The 27,568-nt window shown below is 38.4% G+C and overlaps 1 protein-coding gene across 1 annotated transcript in view; it reads right to left on the reverse strand.

Annotated features, from left to right (window-relative positions):
- Nucleotides 1–27,568, reverse strand: part of plxna1a (plexin A1a) — a 454,670-nt gene that overhangs the window by 76,682 nt on the left and 350,420 nt on the right. Inside the window, exons 13-17 of the mRNA XM_056449070.1 lie at nucleotides 17,688–17,839; nucleotides 15,762–15,882; nucleotides 14,825–14,961; nucleotides 7,462–7,629; nucleotides 296–389 (exon numbers count right to left, since the gene is read on the reverse strand). Coding sequence (XP_056305045.1) covers nucleotides 296–389; nucleotides 7,462–7,629; nucleotides 14,825–14,961; nucleotides 15,762–15,882; nucleotides 17,688–17,839 — 672 coding nt within the window. The remainder of the gene's footprint in view (nucleotides 1–295; nucleotides 390–7,461; nucleotides 7,630–14,824; nucleotides 14,962–15,761; nucleotides 15,883–17,687; nucleotides 17,840–27,568) is intronic.

Raw genomic sequence — 27,568 nt, forward strand, 5'->3', positions numbered from 1 at the left:
AATTTAAACTGTAAAAGAAAAGTGAAAGAAAAATAGAAAAAAAATGAAAGTGAGAGAGATATTTATGTGACCTTTACAAAGATAAAAATGGTGGTTAGGATTGTGTATCTCTTCTACGGAGTCCTTTAAACAACAACAGCGGCGGGAGAACATGTGCAAGCTGTTGTGAGATGAACATTTAGATGCTTTCCTTTGAGCAACTTTAGAGAGCTGACAGAAAAACAGAGGCATACAAAAGAAAAAGAACAACAAAATGGCAATGGCAGAAGCTGATGTCAGAAAAGGGGATACTTACATGGAAGGACTCGGCAGAACCGTATTTGGCGCGGATCTTGGGCTCTTTAATGGTGGCCAGGTTTGTGCCGCTGATTGTGAGCAGAGTCCCACCGCTGGGGAGAGAAACAGGAAGTCATCATCGAAACATGATGGGTACAGATCCCACACAATAACCCAATCATACAAGTCGAGCTCAACACTTGGACCTCGGAATCTGAAGAAATAGCAGTCTATCAAGCTTTTCCGTCCCACAGGGAGGCAAAACAGAGCAGAGGTAATATATCCCATAATCACTTTTGGCGACGAGACACAAAAAAAGGGATTTTCGTGAAGAGCCTGCCATTTAAATACGCTCTACCTCTACATACGTGACACCTGTTTCATAAGTCGTAGCAGAGGCTGAGATTACACTATTCAGAGAACCCACCATATCAACATTAAAGCTTTATCACAGTCAGAGACTATTAAAAATACATGTTTGATGTAACTTAATATTAGCGCTGGGCAAAAAATGAATCAAAATTAATTGATTAAAACAAAATAAAAGTTTGTTTTGACAATTTAAGTGTGTGTACTCTGTATATTTATTATGTATATTGTTGAAAATATGAGAACCCAGTCCAGGAGACTCGTTACAAGCAGACGTGCTGGTTGTTCTGCAGTCGAACAGCATCTTCAAGAAGTCTTACAGGTCTAAATGAGTCTGCCAGTCTAACATAAGTCTAAAACAAGTCTACAATTAGTCAATTAAGTCGAGTGGTGTGAAGAGTACTGAAAAACCATACTCAAGTAAAAGTACCATTACTTGCTTAAAAATGTAGTGCAAGTAGAGTAAAAGTATCTGTTGTAAATATTACTCAAAGTATGAATAAAAAGTAGACCTTTCATAAGTACTCAAGAGCAGTGAGTAGTGAGTATTACGCTGTAAAAAGCTGATGCATTTACAAGTAATTTGTGGATGTGTGTAAACGTAACATTCTGTAGTGCATTTAGTTATTGCTCAGCAGGCACACAACCTCAAAAGACATTAATATTAGGTTCGATTTAGGTCATGACATCAGGTGACCAAAATCCAATGTCTAGCCAGCATCTAAAAACAACATTATTTTGATCACCAATAACAATGTCAAATGATGTTGATATGTGCTTGATTTTAGGTTGTGCTAGAAAGTGACCAAAATCCAATGTCTAGTCAACATCTTAAATCATATTAGACGTGAAATACTGACATTTATTCGTCAGATATGGCAACCAAAATCCAAAGTCTGATAGACGTCATAGTGGTAACGTCCACACAACATCAAGCTGTATCATCATTAGACGCTGATATTTAATTGATTGTAGGTTGGACGTTGGACATTGACATCGGCCTGACATTGAGTTCTGATGTCAAAACGATTTTCATTTACAAACAAAATGCAACGTCCCCACAGCGTTGGGGTACAACGTCAATCTGACGTCATGTTGGCATCTTGTGCCTGCTGGGTGTTTAAGGCCATAACGGTCATCATCTAAACAGTCTCTAAGTGTAAAGATTTTGGACATCTTCTTGGACACTTTTAATGCTTTCAAACAGTTTGCTGCAATTATAAATCGCCCATGTCTTGAGGTAGTAAATCAATAAAATGTTCTGCTGATAATAATAACAATCAGATTTTTGTCCACTTGTCATTTCTTTGTTTGATGATGCTGTCTGTACATTTTTCTCATCAAATCACTTCATTGTTTCGTGACACTATTTTGCCTAGAGTTCCCTATACAGACATCTTCCAAAAAAGCCCTTGTGTTCACAAGCTTGTTGACACAGTCAGTGTATGTGGGTTCGAGTGTGTTTGCCTGTGTGACACCTGCTGTGCCGAGGCCCTGAAGGCCATTTTCAGCTCCAATCAATACAGCACTCACTAACAGGCTCTGGGGCCACAACTTTTGGGTTCCAGTTATGTCTGTTCAAGCTGAAGGCCACTTCTGCACAGGCGCAGTCATTTCCGGCTTCGCTTTGATCCCTGAGTGTGTGTGTGTAAGTTTTTCAGCGGCAGATGGAGGAAGGAAAGGTATAGCGGTACACACTCCTGAGGGATAATGGCCCCGTTCAAAGCAGGGGCTCTATGGAGAGAGCTAACGCTTGACTCTAGTGGCCTGGGTCAGCAACACAACACATTATCACACGCACGCGCACACACACACACGCACCTCTAACCTGACTTCACCAAGTAGGACATCTATGTTGATCCTGGAACAACATTCAAATCAGCCAATCAGAATTAAGGTATATGTTTACCGTTAATGTTAAGTTTAGGCTTACAGGTTTACGCACGTCTACATGATTGTTCTCCAAGTAATATTCCCCTCTGATTTGGGGTATAATTTACAGTTATGGCTGGGTTTAGGGGTAGGGAATAGGTACGAATTACATTTTCCAACCAAAACGTTGTTCCAGGATTTACACAGATGTTAAAGCAGGATTGTATCGTTCTTGGCAAAATCATGACACGCATGCATACGAAAATGCACACACACACACAAATGTGAGCATGTAACTACAGAATAATTTGAGTACAGACGTATGCACACATAAATTGCTGGAATGATTCATCAATTTTAGATTAAAACATTCCAGGATTTTTTTTTTTTACGTGTACCCGGGAGCACAGAGTATGTTGTGACTGGAGGACAAATAGAACAATATATAGATGGGAAGAATGATACATAAAATGATATATAGACAGAACGATATATAAAACAATATAAAGATTGACAGAACGATTTATAGACAGAATGATATATAGATAGACAGAATGATAGATAGAATGATGAATAGATAGGCAGAATGATTTATAGAATGATATATAGATAGACAGAATGATAGCTAGAATAATGAATAGATAGGCAGAACAATATATAGCTAGAATGATACATGTAGTGATTTCCAGTATGTATAGACAGAGAGATATATAGAACAATATATAGATGGACAGACCGATATATAGAACGATATGTAAATAGACAAAATGATACATAAAATAATATATAGACAGAACGATATATAGAACAATATATAGATAGACAGAACAATATAGAGACAGAATGATATTTAGATTGACAGAATGATAGAATGATAAAAAGATAGGCAGAATGACATATAGATAGACAGAACGATATAGAGACAGAATGATATATAGATTGACAGAATGATAGAATGATAAAAAGATGGGCAGAACGACATATAGATGGACAGAACAATATAAAGACCAATATAGAGAGATACAGAACGATATATAGATAGAACGATATATAGAGCATTATATAGATAGAACGATATATAGATGGACAGAACAATATATAGAATGATATATAAATAAACAGAACAATAATTAAAACGGTTTATAAATAGACAGAACAATATATAAAACGATACTATAGACAGAATGATATATAAAATTATATATAGATAGACAGAACAATATATAGAACTATACAGTATAAATATATATATAAATATATATATATATATATATATATATATATATATATATATATATATATATATATATATATATATATATATATATGGATCGATAGATCGATATATAGATAGAGAGAATAATATAGAACAATATACAGACAGACAGACAGACAGACAGACAGACAGACAGACAGACAGACAGACAGATAGACAGGTAGACAGGTAGATAGATAGATAGATAGATAGATAGATAGAGAGATAGAGAGATAGATAGATAGGTAGATAGGTAGATAGATAGATAGATAGATAGATAGATAGATAGATAGATAGATAGATAGATAGATAGATAGATAGATAGATAGATAGATAGATAGATAGATAGATAGATAGTTTTAAACTACATAACTGACTGCATAAAATATTGTAACCAGAACTACAAATCATAAACAATCCAAAATCTGTTGTCAATCCTTTGAAACAACTATTAGAGCCACAGATGTCTTTGAAGCATATGACGTCAATAGCTTCGCCGTACAGCTTTAAATTTTTTCCCCACCATTTTGCTCTCCAAGACGGAGCGCTGACACCGCACAAAGGTAAATAAGAAAGTGAGTGATAGAAAAACACAGAAAGAGTGCGAGAGAGCGAGCGTCGAGAGCTTCTTTTCATCTGCAGGCTTTTAAAGCGTTCAGTCCATAACCCGCGGGTGATAAGTGCTCCATCCCGCCTGCCCCGTCTGACACCGCTGATGGGGTTTCTATAGACTGCTTGTTTTTATTTCACCCTCGACACCGACAGGCCAGACATGCTTTAGTGCAAATCGCTGCTCCTCCCAGGAAAAACTGCAAAAAAACCCCTCAGCTGACAGCACGCAGGTACACACGTCTGATCTGAGGACAGCTAAAAACAAGCTCGTTTCTCAAGCTCTTAATGAGTTCTGCTCACACGTCAAGAGAAAAGCACATATAGCTCTGTATTGATTTTTATTACTTCTTTGTTGTTTTGACTTCCTTTGGTGATGTAGAGGCAATTGCTATGGTTTTAATTTTGTTGTTTTTATTAAGAGCGAACATAGAGGAATGATTGAAAATTACGATTAGCAGCTGTGACCAGCGCTTCATGCTTCTAGATGATTGGGAATCATTAAATGTCACTCAGGACTACAAATCCTGCCATGCACCACACACACACACACACACCTGCTCCAGTTTTCTTTTGATTACACACACACAGCTGGGAGCTACTCAAGGATTGATTGCACAGACAATATATACAGCACACACAGACTTTGCTAAGTCTTTTTATACTGTATTGTGAACATTACGACGCATTTCCTTTGCCTTGCCGTGTTTGATCCTCGTTCTGTTTGTTTATGTTGCTTGCTGCTTGTACTGACCATTCCCCTGTTTATTGACCATGACTCTGCATTCCCTGCATGCATCTGTTTGCCCCTGTTTTGACCATAGCTTGCCTGACCATTCTCATAATAAACCTGCATTTGGATCCTCAACTCCGTTGTCAGCGTCCCTCACATTACAGAAGACTCCACCAAGTCTGTGTGTGAGTTTGCTCTATATAAAGTCCACTTAATCAGTACTTGATAATTGGTAATCAATGTGTGTGTAATCAGCAGAACACTGGAACAGGTGTGTGTACAAAGTGCATGACTGGGTTTGTAGTTCGTAAAGTGACAGAATTATAGTCCACATGAAGGTGTGTGTTTACCAACAATCTGCAGCCGCTAGATCGCTGGTGATCATAATATATGCCTTATTGAATCAAATGTATGTATTTATTTAAATTAGATGTAATTTAATAATAAATATATTTACGTTCATCAGTGTTTGAGGGATAATTAGTGTATTCTGATAGTATTCTTTGATTTTGTCATGATTTGGTTATTTACTGAATTTGATTCTATTTTAAATGATTAAAAACACCTTCTGGTAAAATCTAGTGGACAAAGTACAAGGATTTAAATCACAATTAATTCATATTTTGGTCAGTGTTTATTTCATCAATGAAAATAAGCATGAAAAATGTTCATTGCCCATAGCTTAAAACAAGCAGAAACAGGACAGGTCTGCTGGTGCTCTGATCCGCTCATCTAATGAATGAACAGCGAAATTCATCAGTCCAGCAGATTAGAACTAAAATGAATGATGCTTAGTTTTAATCTTTTTGACTGAATTTGAGTCATTTTTCTCAATGATATTGCACACTGATGTAGCCACTGTTAGTATCTAATGACATTCATGTCATTTGATCTTTGTCTCGTCTTAGTCTTAGAAAAAAAGGTCTTCATCAAACATGGATGGAATTAAAAATGAAAAATCTCATCCTCAGACTCATCCTTTACTCGTTTCAAAACTTTATGAGCATTTTTTCTCTGTTGAACACTAATGAATATATTAAAATGCCTAAAAAAAATCTGTATCCATTGACATCCATAGTATTTGTTTTATCTTCAACAGAAGATAGAAACTCATAAAAGTTTGAAACCACACAAGGGTGAGTAAAGAGTCAACCTGGTCTGATGAGGAAACGTAACTATTTTACATTTTGTCAGTTTAGTGGCTCATTCATACATTCGAAAAATCAATCGCATGAAAATGTACAATTTTAAAAAGGAGGTGTAGCACCCAACTCTGCCCCTAAACCCAACTGTAATTGGGGGATAAGCAAATCATACTAAATTACATAATGAGATCGTAAAAATTTATAAGAATTAGCCACTAAATCCAAAAAAGTTACGAATTGCCATGAGATAGCATTGAAATAGCGAATAAACTTTCGTTTTTGGGTGAACTAGCCATGTAACTGTGATTTTGGGGCTGCACTGTGATCCTTGAAGTCTATTACTGTCATCAAATGATTCTTACATGAAAAATATGCACAACAAGATGTTTGGTATGAAAGATGAGAATTATCATATGCATATGTATTGACAAACCATGTCTTTTTCACCTTACAGACTCTAAAGTCACATATTGATGATGCTCCATCTTGATTGGTCAATTTGAATGTCTCAGTATTTTAGTTTGGTCACATGGTCAAGGAAAAGATGGAACTAGATTGCAACTATTTCTCCTTTGCTTTTCTGTCTCTCTGGTAACTTTTTACATTAAAACTGGGTACAATTAATATTACATACTTTTTATCATGTCATACAGTTATTTTGTAACTGAATCAGTTGTAACCATAGAAATAATTGCTATTAAATCATTTCACTATCAAGAATTTTGTGAATTACTTCTTAATTTAGCATGAACACTTAATTGTACCATATTTCAATACAATATAGCCACATAACAGCAATGCTCTCCCACATAAATAGCTATCACAACTCCACTTATTTCCGTCTTTGGTATAAGACTGACTAGACTAGAAGTGTACAGTTTTACACCATCATACTGATAACGCTTTTAAATGCTTTGGCAGTGTTACATTTTGACCCGCTGTAGTAAAATTGTCCTTCTTACAGGAACATAAAAAATATATTGTTACTTTGAATAACATTTTTAAATGTAAATCATAATAAAAATACAAAAGAAAAACACATTAGAAACAGTTTTGAAGTGCTCAAAAAGTGCAGTCTGCCGTGAAAAATCCAAACTGCAAAACTATGACTTCAACATAATATTAAAGTTATTCTTCCATTGCATTTTGATGTCTCAATTTTGGTATTTCAATACTGTAAATAGCACAGTTGTGTCACCTACCTAGCGATGGTCCAGTCGGGGTCAATCTTCAGGACAGTGGGATCTTCTGTGTAGTTGAACTTCACCTCTGGGTTCCTCAGCTCAGCTGAGTCAATGTCCACCATAACCGGAGTACTTCCTGCACTCACGCCAGCCGGGGTCACACACACAATTTCCTTTGAATTCCGCCTACAGACAAAGGAGGATAAATGTTAGAAAAGCATCGGCTGAACAGCATGTCATTACATTTATATGGCATTACATTATATTCAAAGACATGCGTTAAATCAAAATGTGTGTGTGTTTTTTTTATTGGGTGGTGTGTGTGTGTGGGGGGGGGGGTTCTAACCATCAACTTGTTTTAATCAATACAAATGCCAAATTTCCCTGCAAATACCCATATATAGGCACATTTCAACCAGGAGGTGCAAGTGACGCGGAATATTCAATGTTTGTCAAAAAAGCAAGATATTCACCTCGATCGTGTCCACACAAGTTCAAATAATTCAACTCAAGTAGAAATTATGCTTGAGGAAAAAAAACAGCCCACAAGTAAACTAGAGTGAGTTTTTCAATCAATGTTAATGCAACAATGACACAACTACAGTATTCTGACCTGTACTTTACAAAATAATGCACAAAATAGAAGGTTATATACCAATTTAGATTAGATTTTAAATGGATTGAAACACACGTTGTGGTAAAACCTAGTGTTTTTTGAAAACACAAGGATTTAAATTACAATTAATTAATATTTAGCCAGTGTTCATTTCATCAATGAAAATAAGTATGAAAAATGTTCATTGCCTATAGCTTAAAACAAGCTGAAACAATGCGGTGCTGCACGTTTAGTGTGAACTCAGCATTAAGGTTTTCTATAAGCTAGCGTTCTCCAAAACTGACAAAATTTGCATTTAGACCAAGCAGCAAACTCCCGCTCTCCCTCGTGAAGCAAATACGGAAGTAACTGAAACTGCAATTCATCGAAATTGCGCTAGTCCTGGCTCCATATAGAGCAAATTTCTATTGACCCCACTGTTAAAATTGAAAACTTTACAGCAGAAAAAAAAGTGTTTACAGCCTGGTACAAAGAACGATTTTGGTTCATATACCTAATTTCACCCTTCATGACAACGCGCTAACAAAATGGCGACGGTTAGCTTCCACGCCTACTGGTAGCTTCTTTTGGGTTCTTCAGAAACCTATGGGTGACGTCACAGATACTACGTCTATATCTTTTACAGTCTATGATTTAGACACTATTAGCAATCAAAACTTCCAGTTTATCACTTCCACCAATATGAATCAATGATTGTCATGAAATCATTACATATTTCAGCTTCTCATCAGATCTTCTGACCAATCAAAAGCTCTCAAATATGATGTGATACTTGCATACATCGACAATAATAAACATTAGCTTTTACAGTGTTATGAACCATGTTTATTTTTCGTAACAATGAGGGGAGAATGCTAAAATGCTGTGCGCATGTACAAAATACGACCAGCCAGAGGTGAAAATGCATCGCAAGTCCAGAGACATGACAAAACAGAGCAGATTGGTGCAGACTACATTATAAGAAAAATTAATGATGGTTAGTTTTCATAATTTTATATTAGTATCATTTTTGTTTTTGTCAGTGGTATTGCATGCTAATGTAGCTACTGTTAGCATCTAATGATAACCACGTTGTCCCATATTCATCTCGTTTTCGTTCTAAAGTGAAATTTTTCAACAAAAAAAAATTATTGACAAAATTAGCACTAATTTGATGACACTGATGATGGCGAATGCTTTATTTTAGACTAGTAAAAAACAGTTAGACAGACTTAGCATAGTTGCTACAGATTGTTGACGTCGGAGTCTAATGTGTTTTAGCTTTTTTGAGCTTTAATTGCTTTATTATCTTTAATGTTTCGATTTAAATCTCGTAACACATGGAACAATGCTGCAAATTTCAAGATACTTCATAGAACCTTTTTACGCATGTTTGATGAAGCTCCATCATTTGTCTTAACAAGCATATGGATTTCAAAGACTCCGGGTCTATTTTTCTCTGTCTGTCTGGCTGAGTCTCTCCTCCTGTACTGGAGACGTGCCTGCAATCTCCATGCACATCCCCTTAGTACGTTGCCATGGGAACGCTTTTCAAGATGCACACCCCAGAAATCCTCAGAAGACTGCACATATTTTGACAAGGTGGTTGTCACAAACATACAAAAAAAAAAAAAATAGATGGAAGAGTGCAAAAAGAGACTAGTTGTGGTGCGGATAAGCCACAAATTTCCTCAAAGGTAAAATACATGGATATTCAGCGGAATGAAGTGCAAAACGCAATCATTGCTTTGGGACATTTTCTCAGAGATTTAGCATTTTAAATATGTAATTTGGATTACAGACATGTAGAATACATTTGAATATGAATTCACTGGATATTATGAATGGAAAGACAGAAAGCGGGCACGAAAAAAGAAACAGGGTGTCTGAAAGGAATGGCTCACATGAAAATGAAGATCTCACATCTATTGAAACACGTTTGACATCCTTTGCTCTGTTCAACACAAAAACAGATGTTTTACAAAATGTTCGAGCTGCTCTCTTCCATTCAGTGGGAACTCTGGATATCAAGCAATAGTTTCAGCAAATGATTAATAAAATTTTAGTCTGCCGCTTATACTCTACATTGCTATTTCATTAATTCATTCATTCATTCATTCATTCATTCATTCATTTTCTACAGCTTAGAGCAGGGGTGGGCAAACTCTGTCCTGGAGGGCCGGTGTCCTGCACAGTTTAGCTCCAACTCTAATCAAAAACACCTGCTTATAGATTTCTAGTGATCTTGAAGACACTGATTGGCATGTTCAGGTGTTTTTGATTAGAGTTGGAGCTAAACTATGCAGGGCACCGGCCCTCCAGGACCGAGTTTGCCCACCCCTGGCTTAGAGGTTCTCACGTAGCAAAGCCATGAATAACATAATTAACAAACAAATACATAAATAACATGCAGTTATGTTGTTTACCCAGCATAATTTTCTTCTTTTTTTTGTGAAAGTTAAATTGATTAATATTTATTTGGTACATACAAAGTCAATGAGTGTAAGTGTTATTTGCTTCCATTTGTTCTTCAAAACAACTTATTTTGTTTTATTTTAAAAGCCACACCGGTTTAGTACAATGTATAAATTAGGACAATTTTAATATTTGAGTGAACTACCACTTTTATTGAGACTTATGACATGAATGCCATAGTTTCCATTCATCACGCTGTATTAAAATGAGCAGCCTGAACACTCTTTAAAACATCTTTCATCTTCCACAGAAGAAAGTCTGTATATCATCTTTATATATATGAATGGATGACATGAAGGGAAGTAAATGATAACAGAAATTACATTTTGTGACATGAATGGTCTCCATTCATTTCACTGTATCATAGAGAGCAGCCTGAACGTTTTTCAAAACCTCTACTTTTACCACTGAATAAATAATCCTCATAGATTTTAAATTATGTAAGTGTAAGTACTTTAAATCAGTACAGAATTTAGATTTCATGAGTGAATAATTATTTTAATTCTTGCTTTCTGGGACATAAAAATTTAAATGTGCAGCCTAAACGCTCTTTGAAACATCTACTTTTGTCTTCCACAGAAGGAAGGAAGTCTATATATCATCTATATAGATGAATGGAAAGACAGGACTGTAAGCAAATGATAACAGAAATTTAATTTTGTGACATGAATGCCCCTAGTCTCCATTCATTCCACTGTATCATAGAGAGCAGCCTGAACATTTTTTTAAAACCCCTATTTTATCCTCGAATAGAGAAAACTCATAAAGATTTGAAATGATGTGAGGATAAATACTTCAAATGAGTACAGAATTTTGATAATATGACTGAATAATTATTTTAATTCTTGCTTTCTGGGACATAAAAATTAAAATGAGCAGCCTGAACACTCTTTAAAACATCTTCACTGGTCTTCCACAAAAGAAAGGAAGTCTATATATTATCTATATAGATAATAGAAAGACATGATGAGAATTTAATCATAACAGATAATTAATCTTGACACAAATGCCCCTAGTCTCCATTCATTACACTCTATCAAAGAGAGCAGCCTGAACATTTTTCACAACCTCTACCTTTATCATCAAATAAAGAATCTTCTAAGATTTGAAATGATGTGAGTGTAAGTACTGCAAATGAGTGCAGAATTTTTCAATTATATGACTGAATTATCACTTTAATTGTTGCTTTCTGGGACATGAATGCCTTTAGTCTCTCTGTTAACTTGAATTGTATTGAAGTGAGCAGCATGAACATTCTTTTAAACATTTTTTTTGTATTACACAAAAAAGAAGAAGAAATACAGATTTGGACCAAATGTGAGGGTGAGTAAACAATGACAAATTTTTATAGTTGGGTGAACTATTGATTCAGTTAGGGCTTTTTTTGTGGCATGGAAGCCTCTAATCTCCATTAACTTCCACTGTGTTAAAAGCAAGCAGCCTGAACTTTCCTCATAACTTTAGAATGATGCAAGAGTGATGTAAGAATGATGTAGAATATTCCATTTAATGATTGCCTTTTGGGGCTTGAAAGCCTCTAGCCTCTCTTTAACTTTCATTGTATTAAAGCGAACAGCATGAACATTCTTCTAAACGTGTCCCTTTTATATTCGACGGAAGAAAGTAACTCTTATAAATGTGGAACAGTGTGAGAAAATGATGACAGACATATATTTTGTCTGTGTCTTTTTTGGAGGTAAATGCCTCTAGTGACTAACTTTTACTGTAAAGCAAACAGCATGAACATTCTTCAAAATGTCTCCTTTTGTGTTCCAAATTTGTAAGCCATACAGGTTTAGAATGGTCTAAGAGTGATTAAATGATAAAGAACATTTATTTCGACTGAAGCATCCCTCTAGCGTCCTCTCACAGTGGGTGAACAGGACATGGGCGTTCTGAAGTGAACCCTGGCTCTGCGTCCAGGTGTGGCTGACGTCTCAGTCAGAGAGAACCGCGGTAATCCTCATTCTTTCGCTCTCTCATGTCGAAGACTTGGCAGCGAGACAATGTTTTCATTCTCCGCTGCAATGCAGAGCGGTCTGGTGCTACAGATAGACAGGCGGACGGCAGGAACACTCATTCACTGTCCCTGTCCGCCAACGGAAGCGCACAATCGACCGGGACCGCCTGTGCCATAACGCGGCTGATGTTCCTGCCTTCAAAGTGTCTCTTTATGCTGTAGATACACACTGAAGAGTTTAAAAAAAGAATAGATCTGGGTGTATTGACTGACGGACTGACAGGTGGACGTGCTAAGGTGAGATGCCGGAAGACAGCTTTTTTTTCTTTTCTTTTTTTGCAGGGATACAGATAAAGACAACTTGGCAGACGAATAAGCAGAGAGAGCGAAAGGAAAAGGACTGCATTAACAAGCAAGCGGAGACTCTACGCTGGCAAATGCTACACCAAAACAGCCAACAGGCTAACCATCAAACCGACTGGCACGGCGCCTACGGAGCATATAAAACAGTCAAATAAACAAACAGCAACTTTATGACGGACAGAAACACAAGTTAGAAGGAAAGCCGGACAGATGGAGAGATAAAACGGTAATGAGACAGACAGAAGGGCAGCCAAAGAGACAAACAGATATTTTTCCTCTCCTCATATTTTGGGGCTTTTGCTTTGTTATTAGACTGGTCACGGGATGGGTTCACTTTTAGATCAGTCAAATGAGGTGGAGGTTTATTTCTAGTCAGAAGCATTTGACGTTAGCCGTTTCCATCCAAAGTGAATTAGATTATGCACAAACTAAAATACTGTATAAAACATTTTTGCCAATAAAGAATTGTTTCTATTCAATAATTGAAAGAGAACTTAATTGTCTCTTCCTGATAAATTGGCGCCAAATATATTAAAAATAAAAATGTCAGTTGTTGTTGGAAGAGAAGCCACTGTGGGACTTTTTTCTTATATAATAAATGACCTGTGCCTTAAAAGAGAAAGATGTGTGGTGGCTTTTTGGGTCTCTTTGTTATGGATGTAACAATACTGAACTATTTTGAAGATGGACATTGGCTGAGGCATTTTAGAATGGCCAAAACAACATTACACATACACTCACCGGTCGGTGAGTGTATTTTATAATGTGGTCAGTTCACTGGTTTGATCCCATTGCACCTATTTTTATCATAATATGATCTGGTAAAACAAAATCACATGACTAGGGTTTGCATTGTAGTTATGTACATAATTACATTGTTTCTTCCAGTCCCATTCGATTATAAGACATTATTTGTTACTATAAATGAAAAACCAATATACCTGAGAACTACATTATTAACTTCTTTATTTTGTATAGAAAATATTTTATACACAAACAAAAATTTGCCAATTCGCAGCCTTCTTTTTCACAGCTTTAATTAAAATTGATGCATTTATTAAATATCTTATTGGTTAAAAACAAGAAAAGTGATGTATTCTTGGTATATTTATTATTATTTACTTTTTTGTATGTTTGTTATTGAAGCATCAATTAAAATAAATGCACTTATGTACAGTTGCAATCAGAAATATTCAACCCCCTTTGAAATTTTTTTCTTTTCTAAAAATGATGTTTATCAGAGCAAGGAAATTTTCACAGTATGTCTGATAATATTTTTTCTTCTGGGGAAAGTCTTATTTGTTTTATTTCAGCTAGAATAAAAGCAGTTTTTAAATTTTTAAAAGCCATTTTAAGGTCAAAATTATTAGCCCCTTTAAGCAATTTTTTTTCGATAGTCTACAGAACAAACCATCCTTATACAATGACTTGACTAATTACTCTAATCTGCCTAGTTACCCTAATTAACCTAGTTACGCCTTTAAATGTCACTTTAAGCTGTACAGAAGTGTCTTGAAAAATATCTAGTAAAATAATATTTACTGTCATCATGGCAAAGACAAAATAAATCAGTTATTAGAAATGAGTTTTTAAAACTATTATTTTAGAAACGTGTTGAAAAAATCTTCTATCCGTTAAACAGAAATTGGGGAAAAAATAAAAAGGGAGGCGAATAATTCTGGGGGTTTAATAATTCTGATTGCAACTGTAAGTCATAAGTCCCACTCACACAATAATGCTTTATTACTTGTTTTTGGCATGTTTGTTGTAAGGTGACCTTGGGTGTCCAGAAAGGCAACATTTATAAATAAAATGAATTATTATTATTATTATTTTTACTCAGTTTTTACGCACATTTTCTAAATGCATGCATATCTTGTCATTTCCATTAAGCAATTTCTGAAGCGTTATTCCATTATTAAGTCATTAATTTATCCTGGTTGAAGTTGTGGTGGAAGTTTGGCACAAAATAGAAGAGAAACACTCACTTTTTAAAGTGGCATGGGTGACGTCCAATGTTGACCACAACAGAGCTGCCAGCGTTCAGATGGTTTCCTTCGATTGTGATTCTTGTTCCTCCTGAAAGGGGTCCCTGAGCAGGCTGGACACGGGCGAAATATGGCGTCTAAAGTAGAAAAATGAAATATTGAAGAAAGCATTGCTTGAAAAATAAACCTAAAGCAAAAAGAAAATTCATTTCTTTCTCTACTTCCATATATATTAATCTGGTTTAAGATTAAAATTCCGCTCATTTGACACTTGTGCTTTATATTGTATGTTTAAATCACATATGTAAAACACACTTTAAAGGCATACTTTACTCATAAATGAAAATTCTGTCATCGTTTAAACGTTATTCACTTGTTCCAAACCTGTTTGAGTTCATTTCAACTGTTGAACACAAAAGACGACATATTGAAAAAACACTGGAAACCTGTAGCCATTGACATCTATAATAAGAAAAACAAATACTATAGAAGTCAATGATTACATGGGATGGTTTCCAACATTCTTTATAAGATCTTTTTTGTGTTCAAAAGACCAACAACAACAACAAAAACTAGTTTGGAAAAAGCTACATTCTCCTTTTTGGTTGAACAATCCCTTTAAATGTAATGTTTTTTGAGATTTTTCATGTGGAGTTTTTTTTTGTTGCCATTAAATGTTCCAAAACCATCCATTTTATGTGTGATTTTAACATGTGATTGACTAAGTTTGATGTTTGTGTATTTGTTTCTGTAACTTTTCAAAAAATTAAATGCTTAAAATCTCGTCATTTTGCTTCTCAAGTAATAATAATAATAATAATAATAATACGCTAATCTAACAATATTATACTGAAAATAAGATAAAAACACAGCAAAAAGACAGCAAAATCTGAATTAATATGTAGGATTTAGTGTCTCCGGACTCTTAGATGCTCACCACAAACGTGAAAGCCCTGGGTGAGAGGGCTCTGTAGTCGGCCACACAGTCTCTCACGCAAACCTCCACTTGGGCTTCCTGCACACGGTATCCTGTGGCATCATTCAGCAGGCACACAATCCTGCAGAAGAGAGAAACATCACAATCCTCCTTAGGGTTTGTGATTTACAACACTGCTAAGTCACCTAAGGCCTCAGGGGGAGGAAGGTGAGTAGATGGATTTATATGTTACAGCACAAGTAAATAATATTACAATAATTAATCTGTTTCTGATTTATTAGCCCGCCCAGACATTTTTTTTTTCTGCACTGGAAGGATTCTTGATTTAGATGCATAAAAATGGAAACACTAGACCATTTATTGACAACTGAAAAAAGAATCAGTGACCTGAACTAACAATATTTTACGAATGCATTTTATTCTTTGGGTTTGATAGATCATACAGTGAAAAATGTGCTATAGACCTTAGTCAGGCTGAACACCGTATTGAGTTTTACACAGATGAAAACGAGAGTGTGAGGAATAGACTTATAACAGCAAGCGTTGTATAAACATTTTTTAAAACTGGAGTTCTTGTCTGGCAACATGTTGTTGACTTCCATTAAAATCTACACCTCACAACCATTTAAAATCTTGTCAAGATTAATATGGAAGACTACAGAAGGTCTATGGACAATGCAGGTCAATGCACCGGCATTTACAGTTTTTGTTTTATTTTTAAAGTAGGTAATATCAACTGAACAATTAGCATGCTGTAAAACAAGTACTCCATCACTGCCACAAATGCTGGGGCCTAGAACAAAGCATTGAGTCACTCTTATGCGCACTCAAAAAAAGATTACTGCTGTTTGTTCAAGCTACCTGTTTAAAATGAGCTGAAACAACACTATTCATCTAATTTCTTTGGCTTCTTTATTTATGTTCCGTTCACCAAAAAGTATATACAGTAAACCATTAAGTTAACTTAAGCGTTTTATGTTGGGACAATATGAAGGAATTGTGTTGGTCCAGATACCTAGTTAGGGGATTCGTAGTCCAGCATGCTTTGCGTGGAATTGATTTAAGAGAGTGAAATGTTGACAATGAAATTAATCTTAGGTTTTTAAGTTAATAAAAGGACTTCTTAGAGTTTAATCTTCACTTTAATTTGAAGATTTAGATGATTGTCATGTAATGCTTTGGGTTTTGAGATTACCACCTTGCAGAAGCTCCCATGCTTTGGGTGTTGGCAGCTTAATTAGCAAAAGTACAGTTTGTTGCTTTGCTCAGTGAGCAATAACCGTCCTAAAATTAGTGTGAGATCAGTCTCATTAACGGTATATGTAACTCATGAAATATTCTTAAAAATGGCTCTTTTTGTTCATTTAGGATAACTTAAAAAAAACTAAGAGACTTTGAAATGTTCAACACATAACAGACGTACATGATATTATCAGACCTTTGAGTTTAAGTTAAATCTAAATACAAATGTATTTCAACTTTTATGTGACGAAATCATGTTGGACCAACTCAATTGCATTTAATTGTAAAAATAGTTTTGTTAGTTGGTGCTAAACAAATTTATTGGATGGGAATCCTGCCCTCAATTACATTGAGTTTATCCAATGAGTTATTTTTTGTGTGTGTGAGCAATAATGTTGCCTACCAATCTGTACATTCAACAAATGTGAAATAAGAACATTTTTCATACAATTCAGATTAAAATGTGCATTTAAACAAGACTATGAGAGACAGACTTGCAGTCTTTACATTAGCATACACTGTATAAAGATCTTCCCATCTTCATCCAGCCATCCATAGGATGTTGTTAAATAGCAGCACAATTCATTAGACTGAATTTATATTACAGGTTTTCTTTCAAATGTTAAATATTCCATTATTCTGAATCAGATCTAGGGATATATATGAAAAAAATGTTTTACACACCTTTCCGCACTAACATATTCCTCTTCGATAGGATTGCAGGGTACTTTTCCCAGTCGAACACCCGTTTTAATGTCTTCCAACTGTAGACCGAGGTTTTCTCCAGTGATGGTGAGTCTGGTTCCACCTTGCCGGGGTCCAGTCTCTGGAAACAGCTGAAAATGAGGAAAAATTAGAGACATTTGTTCAACTGGAGATGATTTATCAGACTATACAATAATACAACCACAAACCATACATATTATTTTTGGTAATTTTTGCCATGTTGGGGAAAGAAAGAAAAAAAAGATAAATGAAAAAGGAAAAGTATGGAATTTCTGATATCCAAATCATATAATGGACCTCTGGTCAGTGTATAGGTCTTGGGATTGAACCCTGTAGCTCCTTACAGTCTCATAGTTCTAACACAAACTCAGGCGGCTTGCATTTTAATGGAGACAAATCACCCCTCGGTGCAGGGGAGCAGAAGCCCCTAATGCTGGGCTTGGCGAAACACCTCCCTCCAACCCCCCCTCCATCCATCCTCTAATTGAAACTTATTACCCAGGCTCTCGGATCCACGCTTCAGAGCCGCATGGCGCAAGGCAGTGGGATAATGTGATTTATTTAGCCGGATTATTCTCCGTAACGAGGACAGGTGTGGCATGACAAAACAAATATGGTGAATGATGTGCAGTGGTAACAGCAGGACGGTGCCCCGTAACAGCCATCATGAGGTAATTACAGGTACTCTGTACGCCTGCTCCCATGATCACAAGGTCTCCACGGCAACCTGGAGATGGGCATCGGCTGCATCACTGCCACAATGGCTGGGGGCCTAGAATTGATCCTTGAGGGACACATATGATGAAAATGCATACCAAACTGTGCATTCAACAAGTGTGAAATGAGAAGATCTGCATTAAGTATCTGATTTCATTTATGACAGTGCCTCAAGATTTGCTCCCATTCATGTGAACTGAATTAGCCAAATCTCACAGGAAGTTGATATTTGGATTGAAATGGCATGCAGAGGAATTCACTATAAAACTAAAAGAAATGAACACATATGAACTAGGGCTGCATGGTATTGGAATTTTTTTTTAACATATTTATATATATTTTTATATATATATATATATATATATATATATATATATATATATATATATATATATATATATATATATATATATATATATGTATACATATATATACATATATATATACATATATATACATATACACAGTTGAAGTCAGAATTATTAGCCCCCTTTGATTTTTTTTTTCTTTTTTAAATATTTTCCAAATGATGTTTAACAGAGGAAGGAAATTTTCAAAGTATGTACAGTCAACTGTACAGTATATATATATATATATATATATATATATATATATATATATATATATATATATATATATATATATATATATATATATACACATCGCAAAATTACAATAAATAAAAAAAAATTATGTTCAATAAGATGTACTTGTGCTTACTGTTTATTTAGTTAAACATGAATTTTGACTTGTAGGCCTATATAAGCTCCAAACAGCGATTTTTGATTACCTTAATCCGACTAAACTCAAAACTGAACTAAACAGAAATGAAATTAAGACTTGGAGTATGCATAGTGGCATTATTGAAGTAAACACTGCAATCAAACTATTACCGGACTTTTCGCCTTATTTTCCGAAAAGATCCAAACACGCGGCTGTCAGTAAAGGACTTTGCACACACACACACACATCGCGAAATGCGGAAGTTTTTCTTTTCATTTAGCGTGCGTTATTAAAATCCATTACACTCTCACCATGCAGTCCTTACTACTTATTTGCGTCTAATATCCCAGTTTGTCACGGGGGCATGAATGAAATATTCATGAGTGATAGTGAAACTGCCGAACTGCAGTTAAAGTCACCCAAAATTACAGGAAACTCTTACATAAAAGCACTTCCTGTAAACACCTTACTTATCTTATTGTCTATAAAGGCAAATAACTAGATTACAGATGTCCATGTAAATGTAGTCAGTGGTGTATTCGAAGTAAGTAAAAGATCCAGAAGGGCATCCTGCTGATTTGATTCAGACAGGCACTTTTTTGTCAGATGGCTCACTGGTCAGGTATACATCCGCACTAAAATATCAAGGTGAAAGTCATTATAGTTTGCGTAGAATAGCTTGCACATTGTCGGTGGCTATATCATTATGTTATATACACAGTAGCCATTGAGGTTTACAGTTACATCCCAGAAAGACGTCCGGAATGAAGCAGGTCGTCTATGTTACAGCCTTATTCCAAAATGGATTAAATTCATTTATTTCTTCAAAATTCTACACACAATAGCCCATAATGACAATGTGAAAAAAAAAGATTTGTTGAAATTGTTGCAAATTTATTAAAAATAAAAAACCTGAAAAATTACATGTACGCAAGTATTCACAGCCTTTGCTCAATACTTTGTTGATGCACCTTTGGCAGCAATTACAGCCTCAAGACTTTTTGCAATATGATGCCAGAAGCTTGGCACACCTGTCTTTGGGAATTTTTGCCAATTCCTCTTTTCTGTACCTCTCAAGCTCTATCAGGTTGGAGGGGAAGCGACGGTGTACAGCCATTTTCAGATCTCTCCAGAGATGTTCAATAGGATTTAAGTCTGGGCTCTGGCTGGGCCACTCAAGGACATTCACAGAGTTGTAGTGAACCACCATACTTCACCGCAGGGATGGTATTAGCCTGGTGATAAGCAATGCCTGGTTTTCTCCAAACATAACGCCAGGCATTCACTCCAAAGAGTTCAATTTTAGTCTCATCAAACTAATAAATAATAATAAATGAATTGAATCCATTTTGTAATAAGGTTGTAACAAAAATGTTTAGAAAAAGTGAAGTGCTATGAATACTTTCAGGATTCACTGTATGTATCAGACTGCACTGTATGGTAAATGTAAACTGTACAGATTAAGCACATACAGTACTGCAAAAACGACTCCAATCCTGACCTGAAAATTTGCAGAATTTGAACTGAAGGCGGTCGCTCGGGATTACACCAAAATTAACCTACATTAGATGTCTTTTATTATACTCAAAAAGAAAAAAAAAACAATTTATACGTTTCTAATTAAATCAGCCTTAGAGCGAAATGATAGATAAAAATAATATCTCTCAACATGAGTGGGAGAACACTAATATACACACACACGCTCTCCCCCAGGACCTTGTTAAATTATACACAGTTAAGTAAATCTCCCTTCATTATCAGCTCTGGGTAACGATACATTTCAAAAATAAAATATATGCAATTACTGGGATTAAAGTGCAGTAGAATGCACCAAGCCTCCTGCCGATTTCCAGTGGCGAGATTATTACTGTTTGTGTGTCGCTTATACACCACCACCCCCCATCACCACCCCTCACCCGCCGCCAATGGGTGGGAGGACGACAATAGAGAGAGAGTGGGAGGACGGCGGGTGAAAAGAATAGGGGCAGATTGGGGCGTCTGAAGACCCCCGTCTTCCAGATCCCATCCGCCCACAGACCACCTGCACGGAATGTAAGACACAATGTTTTCCTGATGTTGCGTTTGTCTCCTGTCTGTCTGCTCTTCAGTCTTTCATCAATATAGCACCTCAATCTTCCAAAAAAAACCCATTTGGTGACAAATTACAGTCAGATTCGACTAGTAGAAACATCCACTTGCGCTACTCAGCTCTCAGCAACACATTCCGCCTGGCACCCCCTCCCCGCACATCTACGGTTGCATGCTTCCTGATGTAATTGAGGTTAAGTGTCTTTGCTTACGGGTACAACAGCTTCACATGGGATTTCACCCAGAAAACCTCCTATTTATAGAGCCTCCGCCAATCTGCTGAAGAATGGGAAAAACGCATCAAAGTTCTGCCATATCTGTCGCTTCAGTTATGTAGCTTTGCCGGGGCCCTAATTTGCTTCTTTTTTTCCTCTATTTTCCCATCCAATATTGCTAGTTTGTAGCATATGTTCTCAAATCCCTCTCCCCCTAAGCCAATCTCGGAGCCTCGTATAGACCATAGAGTCAAAAATTGGCTTTTTTGTACAGAGCGATGCCAATAAAGAATACAGCATAACGAAACGAGGAGGGGGAAAAGTGGTCTGTAATTGGTTTCAGAGGGCTTGTTTTACATGTAGCTTGATGGTGTCCAATCAGGGGTGGACTTGGATGGGTGGCGGCAGAAGCTGGTCTCGCTAAAGGAATGCGAAGCTTAAGACTATTTTCTTTTGTTATCTACATGAGAAGAAAGCAAAGTGAATCATCCAATCAGAGACATTATTTCTATCTAGCATTTCTGCAAAACAAGGCAGAACAACATATATTTTACTTAGACTACCTGACAAAAGTCTTGTCGCCTATCCAAGTTTTAGGAACAGCAAATAATAACTTGACTTCTAGTTGATCACTTGGTATCAGAAGTGGCTAATATGAAAGGCAAAGGCCTCTAGATTACACTTATTTTAACATTTAATTAATAAAGTCATCTGGAATAGCAAAGAAAGCGCCCTTGCAGGACTCCCATAGTTGATCAAGATTCTTTGGATTCATCTTCAATGCCTCCTCCATCTTACCCCAGACATGCTCAATAATGTTTAAGTCTGGTGACTGGGCTGGCCAATCCTGGAGCACTTTCTTTCCTTTCAGGAACTTGAATGTGGAGGCTGAATTATGAGAAGGAGCGCTATCCTGCTGAAGAATTTTCCCTCTCCTGTGGTTTGTAATGTAATGGGCAGCACAAATGTCTTGATACCTCAGGTTGTTGATGTTGCCATCCACTCTGAAGATCTCTCGCACGCCTCATACTCAATGTAACCCCAAACCATCATTTTTTCCTTCACCAAACTTGACTGATTTCTGTGAGAATCTTGGGTCCATGGGGGTTCCAAATAAGTTTTGTGCAGCATTAGTGATGATTGGGATCCAGTTCAACAGATGATTCATCTGAAAAATCTATCTTCTGCCACTTTTCCAAATGATCAACAAGAAGTCAAGTTGTTATTTGTTTCTCTTACAACAGGGATCGACCACGAGACTTTTGTCAGGTAGTGTATTTCAGTGTCAAAGCTTAACTGCAGAAAGAGAAAATTCCAGAAGAAGAAAAGCATGAGAAACCTTAACGTTGCCCTCGGTTAGGTGCACATTCCTCTGGTGTAATTAGAAATGGAGAAAATCTACATTCTAAGAAAGCTAATGTGATATTGATGCAGAATAGGTGCTTTTCGGGAAAAAAACAAGACCTAAGGAGCACTTTAAGAAGAGTTACTTTCATGATTTTTTGTTCAGCCAGCATGACAGAAAGTGTATCAGATGTACAGCAATGCTAACGGCAGGCTCTCTCAAAGTATTATACACCTCTTTGGCCTTAAGAAAGAAAAAAAAACACAACTTTGAGGTCAGCAGACGGCTTCATCAGAGACACAAAAATGCAGACAGTAAGACAGACATAAAGCAAATTCAATTACGCCTCATACCCAGGGGTCTCGATGAAGAGAGAGACAGAAAATCCCAGTTTAAATACTTTATTCCAAATGAAATTAGCAGCTTATCCACCGGCTAATATATTAAGTCACGCGGCTCTGATGTGAACGAGGGAATGAGTGTGGTAGAAATGTATAAACTACTAAAAAAGGGATTTTAAAAATCTAGGCATAGCATAAATTCACTTGTGTAAAGATACTACATGGAATTTTAAAATGATAATTCACCAGTAATTCTAACATTTACACATTACATCTTGTATATTGTCATGGATTGGTCAGGCTCTCACGACCCCCACTCACGAAGATCACCATCACCTGACTTCTAATGAGCACACAGCTGCATCACATTCACGAGCACCAGATAAAAGCACAGCACTCCAGTCGCTCATTGTCCGGGCTCGTCTCGACGAAAGCGGACAACTGAGCGACCACTCAGCGTAGTCATCCTCAGCTAAAACAAACGACTTACTTACCTGTTCTCTTTGTATTCCTCCTAGTCTTCCTGGTCCTCCCGAATCGTCCTGTCTTCCAGTCCTTCCAAGTCTGTGTCATCCTCTGTCAGCTGTATCTGGTGTGTGCTGTCCATCCTCGTGTATTCCTGTTACCCAGCCACGGAGGAAAAGACCCCAACATCATTCCTGATCCTCCTGGCTATCCTTCATGTGCTCCTTGTTGTCATTTAATAAACACCCTAACGTTTCCTTACCTCTGTCTCCTGTCCGCTTCATAACAGAAGCCCGGACCCATAACGACGACAACATGAGCACCCCCGATCACCTTCAAGAGCTGGTGGACCAGTTGAAGCGGATTCTACAGCCACCAGCTCCACTTTCCAACGCACCACCAGCACCGAGCACTTCCGCCTCCACAGTTTCTTCTTCGGCCCTTCCTTCCAGTCCCATGGCCCGACCAGCGCCCTACTCAGGCGGAGCGGGGGAGTGCAATGGTTTTCTGTTACAATGTTCCCTCATATTCGAAATGCAACCTTCTCTATATCCCACAGATAAGTCGAAGATCGCCTACATCGTATCTCTACTCTCTGGACCTGCACTTAAATGGGCTGAGACGATCTGGAACCAAGCCGGGCCGGTCATGAATTCCATCACTACCTTCACGGAGTATTTCAAAGAGGTGTTTGGACGTTCTGATGGGGAAGTAGCCGCTGGAGAGCAGCTGTATCATCTAAAGCAAGGTACTCTATCTACACAGGAATATGCTCTCCGGTTTCGCACTCTAGCAGCTGCAAGTGGATGGAATGAGAGATCGTTGTTGACCACGTACCGGCTCGGCTTGGAACCCACTCTCCGAATCCAACTGGCCACATTAGATGATACAATGGGTCTGGAGAGATTCATCCAACATTCTCTCCGATGTTCCGATCGTCTCCGTTCCTATCAACAGGACACCATCACCCCCTCGTCTGCACTCCTCCAATCGCCTGAGTCAACAGCCTCTCCAGAACCAGAACCCATGATAATAGAGTCTGGAAGACTGACATCAGCGGAACGACAGAGGAGGCTGACCCGGGGTCTGTGTCTATACTGCGGTGTCAGTGGACACACCCGTATGGAGTGTCCCCTTCGTCCCATTCGGACTTCAGTGAGTGTATTCAGTACGAATATTGAACAATGTAAACCACTTACTACCACCGTACAAATAACTACTGCCTCTATTTCTCTCCTTGTCACAGCCCTCATCGACTCCGGGTCAGCAGGGAACTTCATCTCCCAATCCCTCTGTCGTCAACTCCACCTCCGTACTGAGGCGTCCTCGCATATATACCAGATACAACCGATAACCCAGTGCACTCGATCTTCGACCCGTATCCATCGACAATGCGAAGACATCCTTCTTCAAGTGGGGTTGTTACATCAAGAGAGGATTCAATTTCTGGTTCTGGAGGGTGCAAATATGGACATCATTCTAGGGCGCCCGTGGCTGGTGAAGCACGATCCCATCATCTCTTGGGGCACAGGAGAGATAAAGAAATGGGGATCTGGATGTACACCTGCCTGTTTTCCAAATCTCCCTCTTCAAGGTCGGAACCCCATTTCTTTGTTTGCAACATCGGTCGAGAGCCCTCCTGAGAAGCAGTCTATCCACATTCCTAAGGAGTACAGCTCCTTTCATGATGTCTTCTGCCCCAAGAGAGCTTCCCAGCTACCGCCGCATCGGCCATGGGACTGCGCGATCGACCTAGTTCCAGATGCCCAGTTGCCAAGAGGTAGGATCTACCCGCTCTCGCTTCCAGAGAATCAGGCAATGGAAGATTACATAAGGGAAGCTCTGAGTCAGGGGTACATACGTCACTCAAAATCACCAGCCGCCTCAAGCTTCTTCTTTGTGGCCAAGAAGGACGGAGGGCTGCGTCCATGCATCGACTACAGGGTCCTAAATAACGGTACAGTAAAATACCGATATCCCCTTCCTCTGGTACCAGCCGCTTTGGAACAGCTCCGAGAAGCTAAAGTCTTCACTAAATTGGACCTCCGCAGCGCGTATAATCTGATAAGAATACGTGAGGGGGACCAATGGAAGACAGCATTCGTGACCCCTACTGGCCACTATGAATATGAGGTCATGCCTTACGGTCTGGTCAACGCCCCCTCCGTATTCCAAAACTTCATTCATGAAGTCCTCCGGGAGTTTCTTCACCACTGTGTAATAGTGTACATAGATGACATCCTCATTTACTCCCGGAGTGAGGCCGAACATCGCCAACACGTTGCGGAGGTCCTACACACATTGAGAGAACATCACCTCTACCTCAAAGCGGAGAAATGCTCATTCCACCAGAAGTCGATTCATTTCTTGGGATACATCATTGACCAAACCGGTATACGTATGGATGGGAAGAAAATTGAGGCTGTTCTATCCTGGTCAGAACCCACTTCCATTAAGGAGCTCCAGAGGTTTCTTGGGTTTGCTAACTTTTATAGACGGTTTATCAAGGACTACAGCAGGATTACATCACCTCTCACTAATCTCCTCAAGGGTAAACCCAAAGGACTGGAGTGGACCAAAGAAGCAGCCGCAGCCTTCCGCCTTCTTAAGAAGGAGTTCACAAGGGCCCCACTCCTGACTCATCCTGACCCAAATCTTCCTTTCGTGGTGGAAGTGGACGCATCCACCACCGGCGTCGGGGCAGTATTATCTCAACATCATGATACACCGCCCCGACTGCATCCCTGTGCCTATTTCTCTCGGAAGTTGAGCCCGGCGGAGCAGAATTACAGCATAGGAGACAGGGAGCTTCTAGCAATCAAGCTAGCCTTGGAGGAGTGGCGTCACTGGTTGGAGGGAGCCAAACATCCGTTCCAGGTGATCACAGATCACAAAAACCTCCAATACATCAAAGAGGCCAAGAGACTATGTCCACGTCAAGCCAGATGGTCACTTTTCTTCTCACGTTTTGATTTCTCCATTTCCTATCGTCCAGGACCCAAGAATCTAAGAGCAGACGCTCTCTCTCGTTTACACGAGCATCACGATCATGAAGAACTCCCAACGAAGATTCTTCCCGAACACATCTCCATTTGTCCGATCACCTGGAACGCTCCTCCAGTCGTTGCCACTCCGGAAGCCCCTGCTCCGCCGGGATGCCCTCCTCATCGGCAGTTCATACCACCTGAACACCGGGTAGATCTGATCCCCTCCTTACATACCTCGCTAGGCACTGGACATCCAGGGATCAACAATACTCTCTCGCTAGTATCCCAACGATTCTGGTGGCCAAACATGGCAAGGGATGTGAGGCAATATGTTCAGGGCTGTAAGGACTGTGCCCAATCCAAGAGCCCACGTCATCTACCCGCTGGAAAGCTCCATCCCTTGCCGATTCCGAACCGTCCCTGGTCACACCTAGGAGTGGACTTTATCACTGACCTCCCTTCGTCAGAAGGTAATACCTGTATTCTAGTCATAGTAGATAGATTCTCAAAGTTTGTCAAACTAATCCCTCTGAAAGGTCTTCCCACAGCCTTTGAAACTGCCGACAATATCTTTAATCAAGTCTTCAGGTCATTTGGTATTCCAGAAGATATTGTGTCGGACAGAGGTCCACAGTTCATCTCACGTCTATGGAAAGCCTTCTTCAAGCTCCTAGGTGTGGCCGTCAGCCTCTCTTCTGGATATCATCCCCAAACCAACGGGCAGACAGAGAGGAAGATTCAGGAGGTGGGACGGTTCCTGAGGACCTTCTGCAGTGGTCACCAGAACTCCTGGAGCCAGTATTTGGGCTGGGCAGAATATGCCCAAAATTCACTGCGGCAACCCTCCACCGGACTCACGCCATTCCAGTGCGTCCTGGGCTTCCAACCACCGCTCTTTCCCTGGGATGGCGAACCATCTGATGTCCCCGCAGTGGATCACTGGTTCCGGGAGAGCGAG

Source organism: Danio aesculapii, chromosome 23 (assembly GCF_903798145.1).
Source record: "Danio aesculapii chromosome 23, fDanAes4.1, whole genome shotgun sequence".
Classification (NCBI taxonomy): domain Eukaryota; kingdom Metazoa; phylum Chordata; class Actinopteri; order Cypriniformes; family Danionidae; genus Danio; species Danio aesculapii.